Source organism: Octopus sinensis, linkage group LG21 (genome assembly GCF_006345805.1).
Source record: "Octopus sinensis linkage group LG21, ASM634580v1, whole genome shotgun sequence".
In the NCBI taxonomy this organism is placed as follows: domain Eukaryota; kingdom Metazoa; phylum Mollusca; class Cephalopoda; order Octopoda; family Octopodidae; genus Octopus; species Octopus sinensis.
The window spans coordinates 7,863,803-7,885,728 of record NC_043017.1 but is presented as its reverse complement, the minus strand read 5'-3'; the positions used below and the strand labels follow the sequence as shown (position 1 = coordinate 7,885,728).

The 21,926-nt window shown below is 34.3% G+C and overlaps 1 protein-coding gene across 3 annotated transcripts in view; it reads right to left on the bottom strand.

The window, feature by feature from the left end:
* Nucleotides 1-21,926, bottom strand: part of LOC115222967 (protein SCAI) — a 291,294-nt gene that overhangs the window by 167,190 nt on the left and 102,178 nt on the right. For all 3 annotated transcript variants that reach the window (XM_036511837.1, XM_029793385.2, XM_029793386.2), the window contains exon 2: nt 2,483-2,578. In XM_036511837.1, the coding sequence (XP_036367730.1) occupies nt 2,483-2,578 (96 nt within the window). The remainder of the gene's footprint in view (nt 1-2,482; nt 2,579-21,926) is intronic.

Sequence of the window (21,926 nt, the reverse complement as noted above, 5' to 3'; positions counted from 1 at the left end):
AGGAAATAATCAAAAAGAACTCATAAGTAAATGGACAACCAATCTGTTCTCTTTGTTCAGTCACACAAACAGAGTAAATAATGTAAGTATGATAATGTATTGCAGAGTAAATAGATCGGCTATGATTTCTTATTAACAGCAACCTGACTAATGGGTGTATAATCAGTAGATAATGGATGTATAAATAATAGGCTGGCTGCAGACAATACAAACATGTACCAATGATTATAGCTGTTGTTGTTTAGCTCCAAATCAGTCTGAGTTGTGCAGCTGTATGATCAAATGCAATCCAGCCATGGCAGTCTGCCTTTTTAGGAGGTTTTTTTTTAACTAACTACATTATCCACTGTATCCTTTCTTTTCTCTGAAATGGTATCAGAGGTGGGATTCACTGTAAAAAAAATACATCTGGTCAGTTAGGATTTCATGTTTGCACTGCTAATCCTTTCCAAGACTGCTATGAGGACCCATGGAATTGGTCCACAACTTGAGTTTCTGAAATATCCAATGAATGAGAGATTGATTTGTCTTTGGGCAAAAATCTCAACTACTATTGCAGTAAGCTTTTCCTAAAAGAAGAATTAAATTTAGCATTGTAAGTCTACAAATTACAGCCCTGTTGATCAATTGTTGTTTATAGAACAGAATGGGGAATTACATCTCCTGCACATAAAGAAATAGAGTGGAGAACAAAGGCAGTTGAGTAAGCCTGGAATCTCTAATAAACAAACTAACATATGTTTGAGTCACCAAGGAAAAGGAACACCACTGTGTATTTTTCCAGTGCTGTTTTTATCATGATACAAATGGTACAGGTAAACTTGAGCTCTAAGCAAATAATGTGCTTACATTGTTTGCTGGCATTTAATGTTAAACACATAAGCTGAAAAAAAAATCAGAATATATTTATCACAGTTGTGAGTCTGACTAGGAGGATAGCCTTGAAGAAAACTCAATTTTAATCTATTAAATCACATCTGGCACTTGTGATTTGACTGTTAGACATTACAAAATGTTCAAGGGAGCATCACTGTTGAACTAATTTTAATATACATCTACTATAATACATAACAAGTTAACTTTAATATGGTCTGGGATAGGGGTCAGTCTTTAAAACATTTTTTTTACACTGTTAATTTTTTATCATAGAGCTGGTCCTCAACTCTGTTTTTTGAATAAAAGACTATAATGTTACTAGCCAAAGCCCCATCATCTCCTGCAGAAGATGAACCAATATTCACTAAGCAGTACATGAAGTTTACCAAAGAAATTCATGTACCAAAAATAACCTACATGGTTTATATTATGTGTCAAGAAATGTTTCATGTTAAATATTGTTCTTTTTAACAAATATGATTTCAAAATATAATTTCTTCTGTTTTAATAAGGAACCCAGTTGTTTAACTCTAAGTTGGCTTTAATCCAGCATATCTATGATAAAAAGTGGGGGAAGCACTCCGTCGGTTACGACAACGAGGGTTCCGGTTGATCCGATCAACGGAACAGCCTGCTCGTGAAATTAACGTGTAAGTGGCTGAGCACTCCACAGACACGTGTACCCTTAGCGTAATTCTCGGGGATATTCAGCGTGACACAGAGAGTGACAAGGCCGGCCTTTTGAAATACAACAGAAACAGGAAGTAAGAGTGAGAGAAAGTTGTGGTGAAAGAGTACAGCAGGGAACACCACCATCCCTGCCGGAGCCTCATGGAGCTTTAGGTGTTTTTGCTCAATAAACACTCACAACGCCCGGTCTAGGAATCGAAACCGCGATCCTACGACCACGAGTCAGCTGCCCTAACCACTGGGCCATTGCGCCTCCACGATAAAAAGTATTCTAGCTATGACCAACCTATAATTTTACAAACAATGTAACTAGGACCATATTATTTAATATGTTCTTTCCTTTTAAGACCACAGAACATTATTTGGAAAGTGGTTATGTCTAGATGATCAAGTGATCATATCGAGTCTCACTTGTGTTAAGATTGAAAGGAATCCACTTGGTTTAGCTGACTCTCTCTATCTTTATATTCTGGCAACAAAATCGGTTATATTCTATCAAAACAGAATGTATAAGATCACCTACACAGTTATCAATATATTACTGGTATCTATTTTATTATTTCCCAAGAGACAGGAAGTAAAGTCAAACCCTGCAGGATTTGAAAATCAGGACATAAAAGGATGTACCTAAATATGGTCGGACATAAAATCCAATGCCCTCCTACATCACACACTCTATAACCCGTGCCAATGGGTGAGCATTTATGTGGTCACTCAACCTGCTAGAAATATCAGTCAAATTTACCTCAATCACATTCCAGTCTTAAAAATGGGAAGATTGCATTAATATAGTCCAAGAAAAACCTAAAAGAAGGAATGGCCATCCATGGTCATTTAGATTTTGATCACAGGTGCACCTGATATAATAACAAATAATAATATATATAATAATTTTAAAAGGAAACATTTTGCTTACCTATGTTGCTGCTGAAATTTCCATAATTTAGTATATACATCAAAAGTCCTACCAAAGTAGGACTGCCATTGTTTATGGCCATACTGAGGCAAATCTCTGAAAAAGAAAAACAAGCAATGAAAAAATATATACACAAAAAAATAAGATAAAAGATTTCTTACATAGCTACAAGGTCAAAGAAATAATAATAATAATAATAATATAATAATAATAATAATAATAATAATAGCAATAGCAATAATAATAATAATAATGATGATGATGATGATTTCAAAATTTGGCACAAAGCCAGCAAGTTCTGGGGAGGGAGTAAATCAATTACACTGACCCCAGTGCTCAACTGGTACTTATTTTATTGACCCCAAAAGGATGAAAGGCAAAGTCAACCCCAGCAGATACTGAACTCAGAACGTAAAGTAACAATAATAATAATAATAATAATAATAATAATAATACTAATAATAATAATTCTTTTTAATTTTGGCACAAGTCCAACAATTTTGAAGGAGAAGGTATGATGATTACATCAACTCCTAATACTTAAGTGGTAATTTATTTTATCAACCTGAAAGGATGAAAGGTAAAGTTAACTTTGGCAACATTTGAATACAGAACATAATAATAATGGTGATAATATTTTGAAGGAAAGGAGTTAGTCAATACCATCAACCTCAGTACTAGACTGGTACTTAATTTTATCGACCCTGGAGAGAGGAAAGACGAAATTTATCTCAGTGGGATTTAAACTAAGAGTATAAAGAACTGGAAGAAGTATTGAAAAGAATTTTGTCCAATATATAAAAAAGTGAAGTTTATAGTCTGAAAAATTGGTTGCTTGCAAAATTAATGTGTTATATGAAATATATGTGACCTAAACAATGATTCCCAAACCAACCCTCACCCAAACATAAGTGAGAGTTTTGTTCCGATGATTTAATTAATGAGAAGACAAAACAGAGTTTGCAGTTGAATAATTCTTTCATCACCTAGGTAGATATTGGATGAGTTTTTTTTGTTTTTTTAAATCTCATTTTATTAAACATGGCAGTTTGTCTCCTCCTTTTTGATCCTCACAGCTCCCTGCCTCCACTCCTGCAAACCTCTCCAACAGTGGTAGCAATAGTAATTGAATGTTAAAATCAGTGGTTCTCAACTAGGACCCACATGACCCTTAGGGGTTCATATAAGATTTTATTGCTGAAGTTTATATGCAATAAACTGGTTATACTTCAACAATACATGAAATATATTAACAACTTTTCTTATATAATTCCTAATAATATTTAATTATAAAAATATAATGGGGTTTTTAGAAACATCAAATGGTAATGGGGTCCAGTAGAGTAAAATAGGAATCAAAGAGGTCTATAAGCAAAAAACCAGGACCACTGGTTAAAATGAAGTTGCTGCTCCTGGTGTCATTGTTTAGCTCTAGGTCAGTCTTGAGTGAGTGGAGCCATGATCGAAGGTGTTCCACTTGAGATTATCCTGTCTTTTCAACTGTCACAGTATTTGTGGGACTACATCATCCAATGTCTCCCTTTTCTTAAAAAACAGCAGAGTGTGATTTGAATAGCCTGTTGTTTGGCTGCTAATTCTAGCAGATCCAGCAACTATGTCAAGGTTCCTTTGCCATCTTCTTAAACTGAAGCTTATATCAGTCATGACGGTGGTGGCGGTGGTGGTAGTGGGGGTGGCATCAACAGCAGCAGTAGTGGTAGCAAAGATGATAACAATGATGGTGGTAATGCTAATGATGATGATAATGAAAATTCGGAAAGTAAAAAAAATTGGTTAAAATTAATTTGCTATTATATAATTTATTATTGTTGATTTTTAATCATCTAATCAAAATAGCCGTAGATTAGGAATAATAAATGTATAAATTACATGCAACTTAAGAGTTCCAAACCTCCAAATCAATTTCCATCCAATTAGAGAATAACTGTTATAAAATTAATTTGGAAATTTCTGAGAAATAATGAAAACTAGAATATTAACATTGGTAAACCTTCTGTGACACTGAATTACATTATTGGTAATAGATGTTGGCTGTTATTGTTGTTTAGCCCCAGGTTAGTGCTGTTTAAGTGGAAGTTTCAACAAAAGCATTCTAGCTGTAGCCATCCCATTTTTGTTTGTATATCTAGGGCCACAATTTTGAGATGGGAGGGGTGTGATTTGATGGAATTTAGCTGTTGTTTCTTCAGGTTAAGTGACCACATTTAAGCAACCCTTTTTCGGTTCAAAATGCTGGCTGTTATTTAGTAGTGTTGTAGTGGTAGACGTAGTAATAGTATTTGTTGTTTGATCCCAGGTCAACTGCAACTGAGCAAACCTGTAATCAAATACATTTATTGATCCCAAAAGGATGAAATACAAAGTTGATCATAAAAGGATTTGATCTCAGAGCATAGAGATTCAGAACAAATACCACAAGGCATTCAATCCAACACTCTAACAACTGTGCCAATTCATATGTAACAAAGCAAGACCTTCAAGTTACAAATATGATGGGATTCCAAACAGTTTCTGTCAACCCAATTTCACCCCTTAAGCTTGAGGGAATCCAAGGCTACAGTAAAAGGAACTTGCCCAAAGGCCACACAATGGGACTGAACTCAGGACATTATGATTGCGCAGAAGCTGTTTAACCATTTGGCTATGAATCTTGACTAATATACCTCAAATATACACAAACCAGAGTCCAAGGAAACTGGTGATGGTCTGAATCAACAAAGCATTATTTAGAGAAAGAAAATTTGCTTAAGTTCAGATGCCATATAGGAGGGATCAAATATCCTAACATATCAACCAAAACACTTCATCACAGAATGAAAAACAGTTTTCTCTCTCCAATGAATGGCTTTCATTGAAAGATCAGGATTCTCTTCTCATCTCTCTATACAAACATATCCAATGGAGGCCCTGCAAAAGGTCATAAGCACTAACCCTAACCCTCCCTTCCTGACTAAAAGATTAAAAAGAAAAGCAATAAACATCAACATCCATACCCATCAATTATGCAATGCCTCTGCTACTTACAGCTGTGAAGAGTGTACCTCAGCATGGAACCTATTATTAGAACAATTTTTTATTTATGCAGCTTTTTTTATTTATTTGCCAAAAACAGGGGGAACATCAGCAACAATCAGTTGATTCACTGGCCAATAAACTGGCATCTTAAGATAAAGATGAATCAAAAACAAAAAACAACTTGCAAGCAGTTTGTCATTTACCCTAGTGTAATCACTATTAAATCCCCAAAAGCCAAAAGAAGCCATACAAAAGGTAGATGAGCAAAACTGTACTCAAAAGGTACATTAACAGATTTTTACCTTGCTTTAGAAAAGTAAACAAAGAGGGAAATAAATGCAATAATCAAATTTTATATTTTTTCTTTTTATATTTTAATGAGTGTTTCAAAAATCTCTCTATCTCATATACCTTAAATCTGTTTATTTCACCACCACCACCACCACCACCACCACCATTTCTCTCTCTCTCTTTATATATATACTGTAAATCAATTTCCCCTAACATACCTTAAATCTCTCTTTCCCCCCCCCCCTTCTTTCTTTCTCTCCCTCATTCTGATCCCGCAAACTGAAGCAATAATTTTCAACAAAAACAAAACAAAAATAAATTTAAAAACCCCTTTAATGATACTTTTATTTAATATGCACACCAAAACTGATTTTTTAATTTATTTAAAAAAAAAAAAATTTCTTAAAAATTAAATTTAAAAAAATAAGAATCAAGAATTTTAGAAAAACAAAAGGAAAAATAAAAGGAATGAAATGCAAAAAATTGTTTAAATTTCATTGAACTCTGGAATAAAATAATTCCAAGCAATAGTGTCTGAAATCAATAGAAAACTACAAAGATTTACAAGTGAAAAATGATAAAGAGCACAGCAACAGCATACTAATGATGTTAATATGACTAAGGTTGTAGTGCAGTCGTGGTGATGGTGGTAGTGGTGAGAGAGAGAGAGAGAGAGAGAGAGAAACTGAAAGAGAGAAAGGGATGTAAGGATGATATAATTAGAGTCCTCTTTTGGTATATGTTAAATGAGATATATATGCATATGCATACACTCAAATACAAGGACAAATACATGCACTCACACAAACGTGGCCATGCATGCATATACACATATATACACATATATATTTACATGCACACATGCACAGACGTAAGCATGCAGATACACGTATATACACATATATAGTAATGCATATTCACATTTATATATATTTATATATATATATACATATATGTACACAAATCCATACACATATTACAGAGAAACATGCACACATAGAAACATATATTCTTTTATTCTTTTATTTGTTTCAGTCATTTGACTGTGGCCATGCTAGAGTACTACCTTTAATCAAACAAACTGACCCCAGGACTTGCCTGGTACTTATTTTATTGGTCTCTTTTGCCAAACCGCTCAGCTATGGGGACGTAAACACACCAACATCAGTTGTCAAGTAATGGTGAGAGGACAAACACAGACACACAAACACACACACACACACATATATATATATACGATGGGCTTCTTTTAGTTTCCATCTACCAAATCCATTCACAAGGCTTTGATCAGCCTGAGGCTATAGAAGAAACCACTTGCCCAAAGTGCCACGCAGTAAGACTGAACCTGGAACCATGTGGTTGGGAAGCAAGCTTCTTACCACACAGACACACCTATGTATATACAATCTTAAGTACACACCACACACACACACAAAAGCAGTTGAAGACACAAGCTATGTCATCACAAAGATGACAACAAATACATGTGAAGTATAAGGATAAGATTATAAATATCTGCCAAAATGTAGCATTGGTTTCAAATTTTGGTATAATGTCAGGATTACATTCAAAGTAGACATGTTTGTGGAGTACGCAGTCTTTTGTGAGCAGATAATTCAGCATTCAACTGGTACTTATTTTATTAACCCCCATAAAGATGAAAGGTAAAGTTGGCCTCAGCAGAATTTGAACTCAGAACGTAAAGATGGATGAAATGTCGCTAAGCATTTTGCCCAATGTGCTAAGGATTCTGCTAGCTCTCCACCTTTGTGAACATGTAATCTTGGAGAGTGATGATAGTGATGGTAGTGGCATAAGTGGGGATGATGATGTTTGTAATGATGACGGTGTTGATGGTGCAGGTGGTGGTGCATGCATGTGCATAGTTAATTTTTCATTAATGAATACCACATGGTCATCATGTATATGACCAGTATTTCATGGTTATACTGAATTCACCAGTACCTTGTGGTTATATTGTACTAACCAGTACTCCATGGTTATACTGTATTGACCACTACCTCATAGCTATAATGTATTCATTTTGAATCAATAAGAAAGCCTCTAGGGAGTCAATGGACTTGATAGAAACAGCAACCAGGTTTTTCTTAAATCATCTCCAACCATCTTGAATCAAGAATATAGTGGATAATATAGTCCCAGATATGCAAGAATACAATATGATCATGGCAAAAATGCTTTTGATCATAAGTTAGCTTGACCAAGTCTGACCTAGGGTTAATCAACAACAACTATTACTATATATAATCATGTTTTTGTGAAAATAAGTGAAATAACTGAAAATAATATTTATAGTACAACTTAATGAAAACTGATAGACAAATTTAACACTTAAATTGTATTCTTTTTTAGTGTTTGTTAATATGTCAAGTTGTCTATCTGTGCCACTGTCTGTGTGTGTTTATGTATGCCGTATGTGCATGTTAACCACTGTGTGCTGTTTGTGTGAATCAGTGTGTGTGTGTTTGTTGGCATACCTCAGTCAGCTAATCTATTTACCTCTGTGTCTGTCATCCATCTATTTGTCCATATGTCTCAATTTACACTATGTCTTTTTGTATATCAGTATAGATATCTACATATCTACCTGAATATTTATCTATCAAGATGTCTATGTCTGTCTGTTCGTTTCTATCAGCCCAAGTTTATCTGAGTTTATTTGAGTCTATATTCTTACTATAAGAGATTAGGCCAACATCTAATGACTAGCCGTAAAAATAAGGAACAACAGATCCATAAAAGTAAACTATTTGTAAAGGTAAATAATTGAAGATTAAAAGTGGGGCTTCCAAAGCAGGGCCCAAGAAGTGTGAACCTAGAAAGAGAAATCAAAAACAAGGCTTAAAAGCATAAAGGCAGTACTTAAAGTGGGGCTTAAAGATAGGGCTGAAAATTAGGTTATAAAGCAAAAAAAGTTCCTTCAGATTATGAAAATGGCAAACGACTATGACTACATGATGAATAAAATAGACACAAACTGTTCGAATAACAAGTCAAATTGGTAGCGAATAACTACAAAGCAACAGATACTGTGCATAATGATTACAGCAATAAATTATAACAGAACTATAATTTACCCAACATAAACAGCGTTCAGTAAATTAACAAGGAAACCCATATATAAAAACACCCAAATGGTGTTTATGTTATAAAGATTATAATTATGTCTTGCGTTAAGAAAAGATTCATTAGTAGAAATAGCAGAAGAAATCGGACATGATATAACTGCCTGCTGGAAAGACATATTCTTCACACAATCAGCTATTGCCATAACTAAAAGTGTAAATCTACTATTAGCATTATAATGCTGCTAGAATTGAAATAGAGACATATTTGAACTTGGCCAGAAAGCTATCTGTCTATCTACTTCTCTATCTGCTCAGATATAGCTTTCAAATGCAATTTGAGTATCATATTTTATAACAAAGGGTTTCTATAAATATTCTTGAATTTTTTCAACTTATGAGTAGATAGCAGAATTGATAAAGTGGAGAAGATACTTTGTAGAATTTTGGGTATGTCCTGTTACATTCTATTTAAAGTTATCTCTGGAGATGTTCTTTAGAAATTAGTGCCAACACTGATTTGTCAAGACATTTCATTTATGAATACGTCTATTTAAACAATGCAACTGAAGCTAGAAAAATAGGTAACGTCATAACAAATCAATTCTGGCTCTAACTTCTATAGAATATCTGTAGAGTTAACTTTAAAAAATAAATTAATAATACTGCTAACACACGTGAGGCACTGTATTGACTTATAAAGCCTTTAATACACTTGGTAGTATATTATGGTTGCATAACAAAATACAGTGTCTCTACCAGCAATTAATGTGTCACATTCTATGTTCAAATCCCAACCAGATTGATTTTGTTTATCATCACTGAAGTTGATGAAATAAAGTAGTGTATATACAGTCCTCAAGAAGTGCTCCAGAATGATACAGTCCAATGGCTGGAACTAGTACAAGAATAAAATAGTGTGTGTGTGTGTGTGTGGTGTGTGTGTGTGTGTGTGCATCCAGAAAAATAGCCACGGCCTGACCAAGTGGTTAACAAGTGGGTAAGAAGTCTGCTTCACAATCACAAGGTTGTATGTTCAATCCTATTCTCTGGGGTTGATCCATGCTTTGAAAGTGAAATTGGTCAGATTTAAACTTTGTGCAAGTCTGTTGAATGGATTGTACTTGTAATTTAACAATCCAGCTTTGTCATACACAGCATTACACTGATTCTACCTGAAGATTATGTTAAGTATAGGAATGTCTGTGGAATACTCAATCTTTTGTGAGCAGATAATCCATTTGATCTAGCAACTGGCACACTCATTGTGGAAACTAATAGAGATCCATCTACTATTTGCATTCAGAATGGGGATATTTTTCATTTTAAGGATGAAGAGTGTTGAAAAAAAAAGTTGCAGTAAGACAGAGAGAGGGTTTAGTTTCAGGTTGAAGTATGGTGTTGGGAGTTTATTTCTGCAGGAGATGAAGGAAGAGGCAGATAGTGAACAATATAGTAATTGGATAGATCAAGACTGAAGGAGATAGAGAGAGAGAGAGTGAGAAGCAGAAAGAGAAAAAGTAAGTAAAAACAGATAAACTAGAAGTCAGAGGAGGAACAGACATACGAAGAGAAAGAGTATGAGAGAGAGGGAGTTGACAGTGAAGATAAGAAATGAATGATTGTCAAGTATAAAGTGAGAAGGATTTGTGTGTGTGATTACTCACAAATACACACACACACACATACACACACACGTCCTTAATATATTTATTCAGGTCTGTAAACGTAAGTCCTACTGCAAAGTGTTTCTCCAAACACAGCCATGACTGCAAGAGGTTCTTTACATCCGGAAGCTTTATTCAATTGAATAACTGAGCTTCTTTCATCAAACTGGTAACCACGTTAAATAGCACTGATCACCTGACCATTGGACTGAGTCACATGATATACCAAGTATGTAAATCATGTGAAGCATGCAATGCTGCTGTACAAATGTTATATTCTTTTCCCATTTGTTTTATATACTGCATTCGCACTAAGGACTATATTTGATCGTTAGCGTACCTTTGTTTATTCTTGTAAATCCATGTAAGCTTTACCACAGCATAAGTGATTACTGGCCAGGTTTGCTGACTTGCAACACTTTGATACTGTCATCAACACTCTCATCGCTTGATTCATTCCTGAAGCTAAATTCAAGTTCTAGCTTTCAATAAGGATCCATATATTATAAGGGCCTCTTGCACTTTCCCAAGGTTTGATATCAGATATGGTCACATGAATGCTTTTAACCCATCAACATGATACATAATCAAATGAATCTAACCTTTCTCTTATTCACTATAAACTGAATCAAATTAAAATTTGGCTGGTATTTTTCTGGTTGTCAATTTTTCAAGAGAACACACTCACCCACTCAACATCCAAGTACTTAGTATTTTGATCAGGAAAATATTTCATATTAGATTCTGCTCTATTGTCTTTACCTCTATTATCTATTACTTTTTTCTTTTCTTTGTTTTGTTTTGTTTTTTCCTGCTACAGGAATTTCAAAATGTAGAAGTTCTGTAAGAGGCAATTTCATAGTCAAAGAAATTGTTATTTTTGTTGATAAACAAACAATGAAGACTTCCAAGTTTCTTCCTTCCACTGTCTGTCTTTTGAATTTGTGACTTCATTACTTTGCAATGGTTCTACCAAACTTTTCTACTGAGTAATTGCTTGGGGATGTAATTCTTGGAAGTGAAATTCTTCAATGTTTTATACATCGTTATTCTAAATATACTTCACAGTTTATAAATTGTAGACCGCTATCATAAATGATACTTTTTTTAGAATTCCCCACAATGTGAAAAGCAATTCTATACAACTGATCCAATTATGAGTTCCAGTTGGTTTCATGACAAATATCTCAAGCCAGCATGACATGCTACATTTAGAATAACTAAATGTGATTTTCTGATGGGTAGCAGACTTTTGAAATCCACATGCAGTTTCTCCCATATATTTGGAATTATAGATATTATTAAGGATTTTAACAGCTCAGACAGTTCAAGTGATACACATATCAAACAATTTTTTACTTTATCTTTGTCAATACTAGCCCAGCACACTTTACTTCTTGGAAGTTGCTTTTTTTAAACATGACATTCCTGGGCAATATCTAATACTTTTGTTCTTAACACAAAAGGAATGATGATTCGATTTCTTTGAAGAATGATATCTGATTTCTTTATAAGCTCTTGTTTTATAGGCAAATAAATACTAGTAGCTGGATTTTTTCCATTCACCAGTTCACAGTACTTCTATTGCTTGGATAGTTGAGTTTTCCTTTCAAAGTTTTAGTAAGATAGATAAAGTTACTATAGCTTTAGAAATTACATTTGCAATATGTTAGATTGTGATACTAACTGAAGTTAGTATCACAGGACATCAATCTAAGTTTTCAGCAAAGTATTCTTGACAAAGGCTTTGCTTTTATATCAAATAGTCGTTGATGGTCACTAAAAATGTTGAACAGTCTTCCATACAGATAAATGTGGAATTTTCACATATCCATACCACAAAAGGTCTTCTTTTTCAGTTTTATAACACCAGTGCTTGATTTTTGAAAGTATTTTGGAAGCATAGGAAATAACATGGTATTCACCTCTTGGAATCGTGCACCGATATGGTGTCCAACTCAACAGAACTGGTATTAAAGTGTGATAATATTGTAGATGTTATGCAGTGATTTTAAATCCTGAAATTTTAAAACTTGTCTATTACTCCAATGATTTCCCACCCACCCCAATATAATCTGCTGAAAGAAATAAATGTTATATGATGCATTGATGGATCTAATCCTACTTGATGATAGCCGGAATTAAGATCCAGTTTTAAAAGGAAGCATGATCCATTTAAATTTTCCAATACCTCATCAATGGTAAGTAGTGAATATTGCATCTTTTAGAAATACAATTTATTCACAAAAATTAATCATGAATTTGAAAGAAGAAATTGACAATGATGATGATGGTGGTCGCAGAAAATACACTATTGATAATAACTATGAAGATGAAAATGATGACTATGATAATGCTGACAGGTAGTGCTGACAATAATGACTATTATGATTAATGATGACTATAATGCTTCTGACACTGATACTGCTTCCAGTGATATGAAGGCTACATCTATGACAATGATGATGCTTCATTGATCAAAAGAGATGAAAAAGAAAATGAAGAGAGAGTACAACAACTTTTAGCAATATTCCTCAAAATGCCATAAAAGAGTCACACTAATGTTAACATCAACATCATCATCACCATCACAATCATGATGCTGCTACTGCTGCTCAGTTGTGATAGTTGTGAAAGTGACAACAGGAACGGTGTATGTTGTAAGCTGTATATAATAAGACTAAACCTAGAGCAACAATGTTTATACAATCAATATAGAACTGCTAAACTCACTGATTGCCACTTCTTTTTACAGGTCTTTACGATAAATAACAACACAACATTGCTCTGTTTAATCTGCTCGTAATATTTTTTTCTTAATTTTGCAGTCACCCTCTCCCCCTTCTCCTCCCTCCTCTTTCTCTCTCTCTCTCTCTCTCACACACACACACACAGAGTCACACATATTGATATCTTCTGCTACTACCCAACAGCAATGCCTCTCTATCTTTCTATCTTTCGCTTTCTCTCACACACACACATACTTGCGCACTTTAAAATATTCCTCTACTACTACTACCCAATAGCAATTTCTCTCTCTTTCTCCCTCTATCTCTCTCTCTCTCTCTCACACACACACACACCTTCCTCTGCTACTACCCAACAGTAATTTCCTTATCTCTCCAAGTATCTATCTTTCTAATCTTTACAGCTATTTCTCTCCATCTAATCTTTACAACCATCTATCTATCAATCTATCTCATCTTTCCATCTATCTGTCTATGTAATCTTTATATCTGTCTAATCTTTCCCTCTGATCTATCTATCTATCTCATCTTTCCATCTATCTGTCTACGTAATCGTTATATCTGTCTAATCTTTCCCTCTGATCTATCTATCTATCTATCTATCTATCTATCTATCTATCTATATCTATCTATCTCTATCTATCTGTCTATCTATCTATCCATCTATCTATCTACTATTCTATCTAATCTGCATATCTATCTAGTCTTTATATCTATCTAGCCTATCTAATCTTTATATCTACCTACCTAATCTTTATATCTACCAACCTATCTAATCTTTCTGTCTCTCTTCATCTATCCTATTTATCTAACTCTCTACTTAACTACGTATCTTTTCCTGCACTCTTTTTCCTTTCCCCGTCTTCCGAAGCTGTTAATTTGATGACTGGTACAGATTTCACTCCAGTTTTTATCATAATACGGCTATCATGTCAGGGAACATTTTATTCAATATGGCTTTGTACTGCATTCTAACTCAATGTAAAAGAACATCATATTGAGGCTCAAGGAGAGAGAGGGGAAAGGAGAAATTACATTAATGAAGATTAAAAAAACCAAAACAGTTGTACTGAAGACCCTGGCAAGTGTAACACTTGATTGGATAAAAGTGAGGAAGAGGGTATTTTTAATTGTTGCTGTAAGTCTTCATTACAAAAGGGGAAGGAAAAAATAATATATTCAATTACAGGCATGACTGTGTGGTGAAGAAATTTGCTTCAAAACCACATGGCTCTAGGTTTGAGCCCATTGCACAGCACTCCTTGGGCAAGTGTCTTCAACTACAATAGTTTCAGGTTGACCAATGTCTTGTGAGTGGAATTTGGTAAATGGAAACTGTGCAGAAGATCTATGCTAAGAAAATCATTGCAAGAGCATATCCAAAATGAGGTAATTCAAGAATGGAACAGTGTGGAGAACATGATCAGAGAATACCGAAAGGACTAGTTCTGCTAGGCCAGGTATGTCACAAGGTTCACAGGTAAAAGGTGGGCCTGTGCAGTTGACAAGTGTTATCCAAGAGATCAGAAAGGACCACTTAGAATGCCTCCATGGCAATGGGGAAAGGAAGACAACTTAGCTGAAGAATTTGGGACAAGATGGAAAGAAGGGCACAATCAAGGAAGAATTGGAAGCACATTGTGACTAGCATCAATGTAAAAGACTAGAAAGGCAGTACCTTAGCATGGCTGTAGTCCAATAATTGAGACCAGTAAAAGAATTATGTAATGTTCAACATTCAAGATTATTAGTCCCTGGGAGATTTTAAGTCAGACTAGTTAAAGGGAATACAGCCCATAGCAACAACAACAATTATTATTATTATTATTATTCAAATTCCACCAAAGTCAGCTTGGCCTTTCATCCTTTTGGGATTAATAAAATAAGTATCAGTTGAACACTAGGGTCAATGTATTTGACTGCCCCACCCTCACCCCTACTGAAAAAATTGCTGACCTTGAGCCAAAATTTGAAACCATTATTATAACTGCTGCTAAAGTGGCAAGCTGGCAGAATTATTACTGAGCAGGAGAAAATAGTTAGTGGCATTTCTTCTGATTTTACACCCTGAGTTCAAATGTCACTGGGGTCAACTTTGCTTTTCATCCTTTCGGGGTCAATATAATAAATCCCAGTTGGACACTAGGGCCAATGTTATTGACTTACTTCATTCCATGAAATTTCTGGTCTTGTGCCAAAATTTGAAACCATTATTGTAACTGCTGCTGCTAACACCAAACTTCTACAACCACTAATTAGATATAACAATGTATCATATGATCTGCTAATGAGTTCTTGATATCAAAAGCTTGCATATAACTCAAGTAAAATTATGGGTTTTTTTTTTAATCACATTAGCAAACTGATTCAACATATTTACCTACAGTTTTACATATATAATTATGAAAAGCCTCTGTTGTAGATTTTTTTAGTCTGTGTGTGTGTGTGTGTGTGTGTGTTGTGTGTGTGTGTGTTGTGTGTGTGTGTGCGTTTGTGTGTGTGTGTGTGTGTGCGTTTGTGTGTGTGTGTGTGTGTGTGTGTGTGTGTGTGTGCATGTGTGCGCATGCACGCATGCTTGTGTGTATGCATGCATGTTTAATAGGTTAGTCAGAGAAGGGAGGCAGCCTCTATGACACTTCTTCAGAGATTCTGAGACTAGTGAATGAAGTGGGGAGGCCATCTTCATATTGGAGGCCTGGCTTGAATGTTTGCAACACAGTAGACTCTACTAAAGGTACCCAAGAACTTGGTGATGATGTAAACTGGCTGATGGATTAAATCTATCACCCAAAACAGAGAACAGTCTCCTCGGTAAGCTTCTACATTTTTCCACTGCCAAACTTCATTCCCTAAGCTTTGGTCAATCTCAGACTGTCGCAGGTACCACATAATGGAAATCAAACTTGAAACTATAAAACTGTGAAGTGAACTTCTTCACCACACAGCAATATCTGTATACATGTATTCATTCCAACTATTGTATTGTGGTTATGCTAGAGCACTGCATCTATAATAATTGTTTGTATTTTAAAACTATTTTAAGAGAAAAATTTAAACCGTCTTTAGTAAAACTTTTCTAAAAAATTTTAAAAATCATAAACATATATTCAATATCATAAATTTGTAAGATTAATCAGATTGATAATTATTCATTCATTTTGATTAGATACAAATACAATTTTACCTTGAGGCAAGGAATAATAATTTGAATAAAAAGTTTGCAACTCTTTGTAGTCACTGTTTGCCGACAGACAATCACTAGTTTCCTAAGATTCTACTGTTCTGCTGTCATAGTTAGTATTTACCCAGAAGGTAAGGTATAATAATTTGAATTTACCAAGAAGTAGGATATAATCATTTGAATTTACTTAGAGGTAGGGTATAATGTTTTAAAGTTTTTTAAGAGTAATATATAATCATTACAAAGTTTTAAGCAAAACTTTTGAGTATGAGATGTTTTGGTGCAGCCATTTTGGCCCCACATATTTGGCATCACTGATTCAATGCTGACCTATTGTCATCAAACATTTTAATGTTTCTCTCATTCTCTCTCCCTATTTCTCTCTCTGTTTGTGTGTGAGCGTATTTCTCTTTATGTGCATGAGGAGAGTGAAAGTTAATAAACTGTAATATCACTCTCCCTCTCTCTCACTTTCTCTTTCTGAATGTGTATGTGTCTGCAAGTACATGTGTGTCTTTGCCTCAAGTGCTTTAAAGTACTGTTGCCAAAATGGTTTCAATGTCTAGTCAGTAATGTCAAATTCCAACATCTGAACAGTCACATCCAATTGTCCCATTTTGTAAGCAAATATATTCTGCATGAAAAAGTCATCTTAAAAATCCGTGTCATAAAGTATGGGTTGGAACCATTTTCCACTTCAACTAGAAGGTTGAGTTATATCTAACTAGGCAGAGGTTATTGTGAGAGTCTGGAATAAAACAAATTGACATACTGCCTGATAGTTGTTTACAAAAAAAAATAGGAAAATTCAAGTTCAGTTGGACAGCTAACCTTTAAAAGAAAATCAATGTTGAAAAGGGATACCCTTTGTAATCATTCAATCTGATAGAAATAGCAGCCAAATCATCTACAAATATCCTGCTCATCCTAAAGAAAAGTCACATTGGCCAGTGTGGCCCAACTAAAAACATATATTTGAATCCTGAATAAAAGACAACATGGTCACAACTGAAACATATTTGGTTATAGGTCAGTTAACTTTCAAGGTTGAGCTCAAGTGAAGCAATTACACTAATGAAATAATTACATTAAACATAGAAAATGAAGAAAAGTTCACAGATATTTGAAGCTAAGGCAGATACAAGGTAGTGTCAGGAAAATTATAATTTTTTTATATATGGCAGTGTGGTTAAGAAGCTAACTTTGCAACCATGTGGTTTTGGATTAAGTGTCTTCTATTATAGTAGAAAACACTTGCCCAAGGTGCTATACAGTGAGACTGAACCCAATACCATGTAATTGTAAAGTGAGCTTCTTAACCACACAGCCATGTGGGCATCTATACCCCACTAAACTTCTCTAAAATCTTGGTTATTTGGAAAATTAACTGAAACACTGAGTCATCTTCTTTTTCTTCAGTCAGGCACAATCACACACACTACTCCATATCTCATTCATAACAGAATTTTAATGGTACTATTCCACAGTTATGTCTTTAAAAGGTAGCAATACCTCAGTTTACTGTTCCTCATAGGAATACTTTGACTGTTGGGATTTAGTTTCAGCCATTGTCAAATGCCAAGAACAACTGAGAAGATTCATTCAGGATTCGCAGTCATAATCCCATTGCTTGAAGAATCTTTGGAGAATAGCAGCATCAGTTAATGAAATTGGTCCAAACATTTGATTGAAACTTTATTTTGTTAACTCTGGAAGAATGGAAGGCAAAACTACCCTCGGTGGGATTTGATCTCAAAATGTAAATGGCTAATGCTAAATATTGCATGGCATTTTTGCTTTATAGCTACAAAACAAGTCATTAGTAAAGACACATGGTCAGCAAAGAGTTAAAAGACACAGTCTACTGTTGCTTGAAATATAGACAATTAAATTATAAATTCTAATAGAGTCCATGCATTCACTGATGAGGTCATAAGATTAAAATATATCAGAAGTGATCCACCATATCAAACACTAACTGAACATATGATCTGTTGTTTGGTAAATGACAAAAAGATTAAGCTCATTAGATGCAAATAATTTTGAAAAGTCTTTGTGAGTCTCACTGCACCAACATTTGTGCTACCATTAGAATGTTCATCAATTCAGATGTTCTATAAACTCGTTAGTTAAAGAGAAAGCCATTCATTAACAAAAACTGAATCAATTTTCATAATTTCGTTAATATTAATCTTGAGAAATAAGTTGTTATTTCTTAATTTTTATCTAATATTACAAGTAAAAAAAAAGTACTTAATAATCTTAAATGTAAAATGAAAAATTAATCTTAACTTTCTCTTTACTTTTTTATCATGTCCAAAGTATTGTATTGCAAGATTCAGGTGAATTTTCTCTTTATGTCTATTTGTGTGTGCATGCGTGTGCATGTGTGTGTGTGCATGTGTGTGTGTGCGCATGCACATCTGTTTATGTATGTGTATATGTATGCATGTCTACTTGTACGTGTGTATGTCTCTGCCTAGATATCTGCATGTATGTGTGTGTGTGCCTAGATATCTGCATGTATGTACATGTGCTTTATATATTTTAACCAAGTTCATTTTGTGTATTTAGGCTTTTGTCTATGTGTTTAAAGAATATTCAGTTTGAATGTTGTATGAATGCATATGATGACATGAATTACGCAGTTTTGGTGAGTGTATATAAAGATAATGTGTATGTGTGTGTGTGTGTGTGTGTGTGTGTATTTAGTTTTAACACAATGGTGTGTATGTGTGTTTAGACAATAAAGGTATTTTAGCAATTTTTCATTTTTGCTATTAACAATTTAACAATGTCAGTGAGTTAAAACAATTCTATTTACTGAGTACAATTAAATACAGATGATAGGCAAGACAGATACAAAAAACATCATCATCATCATTGCCGTTGTTGTTGCTGCTGCTGCTCTTATACAACAACCAGCAGACCTTTACCAAAAGAAGAAAAAGAAGAAAGTGAACAATAATGTGTGAGAATTGTTTTATTAATGGGCCAAACATGACAGGCCATTTATCTGTAGATCTACTCAGTAATAAGTCATCTGATCAAACAAATAACACATTGATTTTTAACTCAATTTTTACAAAATTCAAGATGTGTGCCATCATATGTTCAATTCTAACTTAATGAATAATGTTCCTGGTTTCTATTTCAAGGTGTTGTAGAGATAATTTATCAAAGTGTAAACTAGATCTTTCAGGGTTTATCCCAGTTATGATAATAATAGAAAATAGAACATTCTAGCAATCATTTCTTCAGCAGAAATGAAAGAAAGCATTACTTTACACAGATTTAAAGAAACATACAAAATATATAAACAATTTAAGGAAAATTAAATTATAGTAAAGAAAGAAATGAAAAACAGACTTCTCAGCAGCTAGGTCAAGAGTTTTTCAACAATCACTAGTAAAACAAAGGTGCTAATAGAGTATATTTCAAATATAGAATTATCTAGATATTTATAATTAAACTGACATACATTGTTGCCATAAATAAAACCCAAACAACTATTACATTCATTTTGATTAAATGATTTTATATTCATGGAAACAAAATGTCAAATTTTGCCTGAATTTTTCTCTTACATTTTTGAAAATTTAATCTTAAATAAATCACAAGAATTTGACAGGACTAGTCCTGGTTTCCTTCAGATACCTGATAAAAAAAAAATTGAAGAGAGAACATGTAATCTTCCTGAAGCACTGAATATAACAAGATGATCCATTTGCTGCATAAAGTAGCACTTACACAAGCATTGCACATAAACAAAAACAGAAAAATGTAGAGAGACACACACACGTGTGTGTGTGTATGTGTGTTCCCCTTTCTCTTTGTGTGTGTGTGTATACAGAGAGATGGGAAGACACACACATGCACACAAGAGGTTAGCTGAAATGATAGCAATGATTGAATTTTATTTTCAAATACAGTACAATAAACTAATCTATAAAAGCAATATTTATCATAAACATTGCACTAAATATCCACTCAGTTCTTCCTTTTGTTCTACACGTCTTGCCAGGCAAGTAGGTGGGGATGTTACTTCACAACTACATAACTTTTGGGTTTGATACAGCTTCACATTACTTTGGGAAAGTGTCTTCTATGATAGACTTGTGTAGACTGAAGACATGTAAATGAAATATGATTGACAGAAAATGCATGGAAACCTGTCAAAGGAGCCATTTCTGTTTTAGGGTGATACTGTACTCAGTGCTCCTGTGGGACCCCTACATGGACACACTAGAAGAGGGAGACCAAGAATGATATATGTTGATGCCCTAAGGACAGACACATGTCTCTGGGAGACACAGGACATAGCAGCGATGATGAGGGACAAAGACCGCTGGAGAGAACTCATCCATGGATCTCAGGAATTTTGCCCACCCTAGATTTATACATATATATATATATAACATTAATGTTATAATGTTCAGATTATCTTATTTCCCTATCTATTATATTCCCCTAAATATTTCACTGTGTATGATGTACTCACTACATATTTCACTATCCATATCAGAAAACATCTCACTATCCATAATATACTACAGAACATTTCCGTATCCATCACATAGCAGTAAATATTTAACTATTTTTGGTATAGCTACAAAATATTTCACTATGCTATAACCCTAAATATCCCTCTTTCCATGGCATAGCCCTAAAGCAATAAAATCAGTTCTGAATATGAAAATTACTCAGAATATAAATGTAACAAGAGATGGGCAGTGATACCACCCACATTGTAAACAGTAAAATAACCAGAAGAGAAATAGGGAGAAACTGATGAAATCCTATTTGCTGATTGAAAAGCTAAATTGCTGGCATAGCTGGAAAATATTTCAGTGATTGGGAATGGTCATAAAATCTGTATTATTGTTAATGAATAAATGGTATGGTGACCAGAAATCAAAGTAACAAAAAAAAATTATATATAGAGAGAGAGGAAGGGGTGCAAAGTGTTTATAGAAATGATAGCATTCCAGACTAAATCTGTTGTGGCAACAATTTACAGGTCATGTTCTGATGTAAGTGGGCTTATGATTTTGTTCCTAATCCCACAGAGTTATTGTTGTGGTTATATTTTAGCTCAGGTCAGCTTGGTGTTGATGTTGTTTAGTCTGAAGTTAATCCCAGTGAAGTAGAGCTATGTGCAAAAGCAGTCAAACCATGACCATCCTGTTTGTTTACTTTTCAGAAATAGCATTCCCTAGACAACATTATCCACTGTTACCCTTTTCATCACAGCTTCATCTTCTCTCTCTCTCTCTCTCCCCTCTCTCTCTCTCTCTCTCTCTCTCTCTCTCTCTCTCTCTCTCTCTCTCTCTCTCTCTCTCTCTCTCTCTCTCTCTCTCCCTCCCTCCAGCTGAAATTGCCATTCATCTCCTTTACTGCAAGATATCTATTTCTGTCATCATTTGGCTCAAAGTC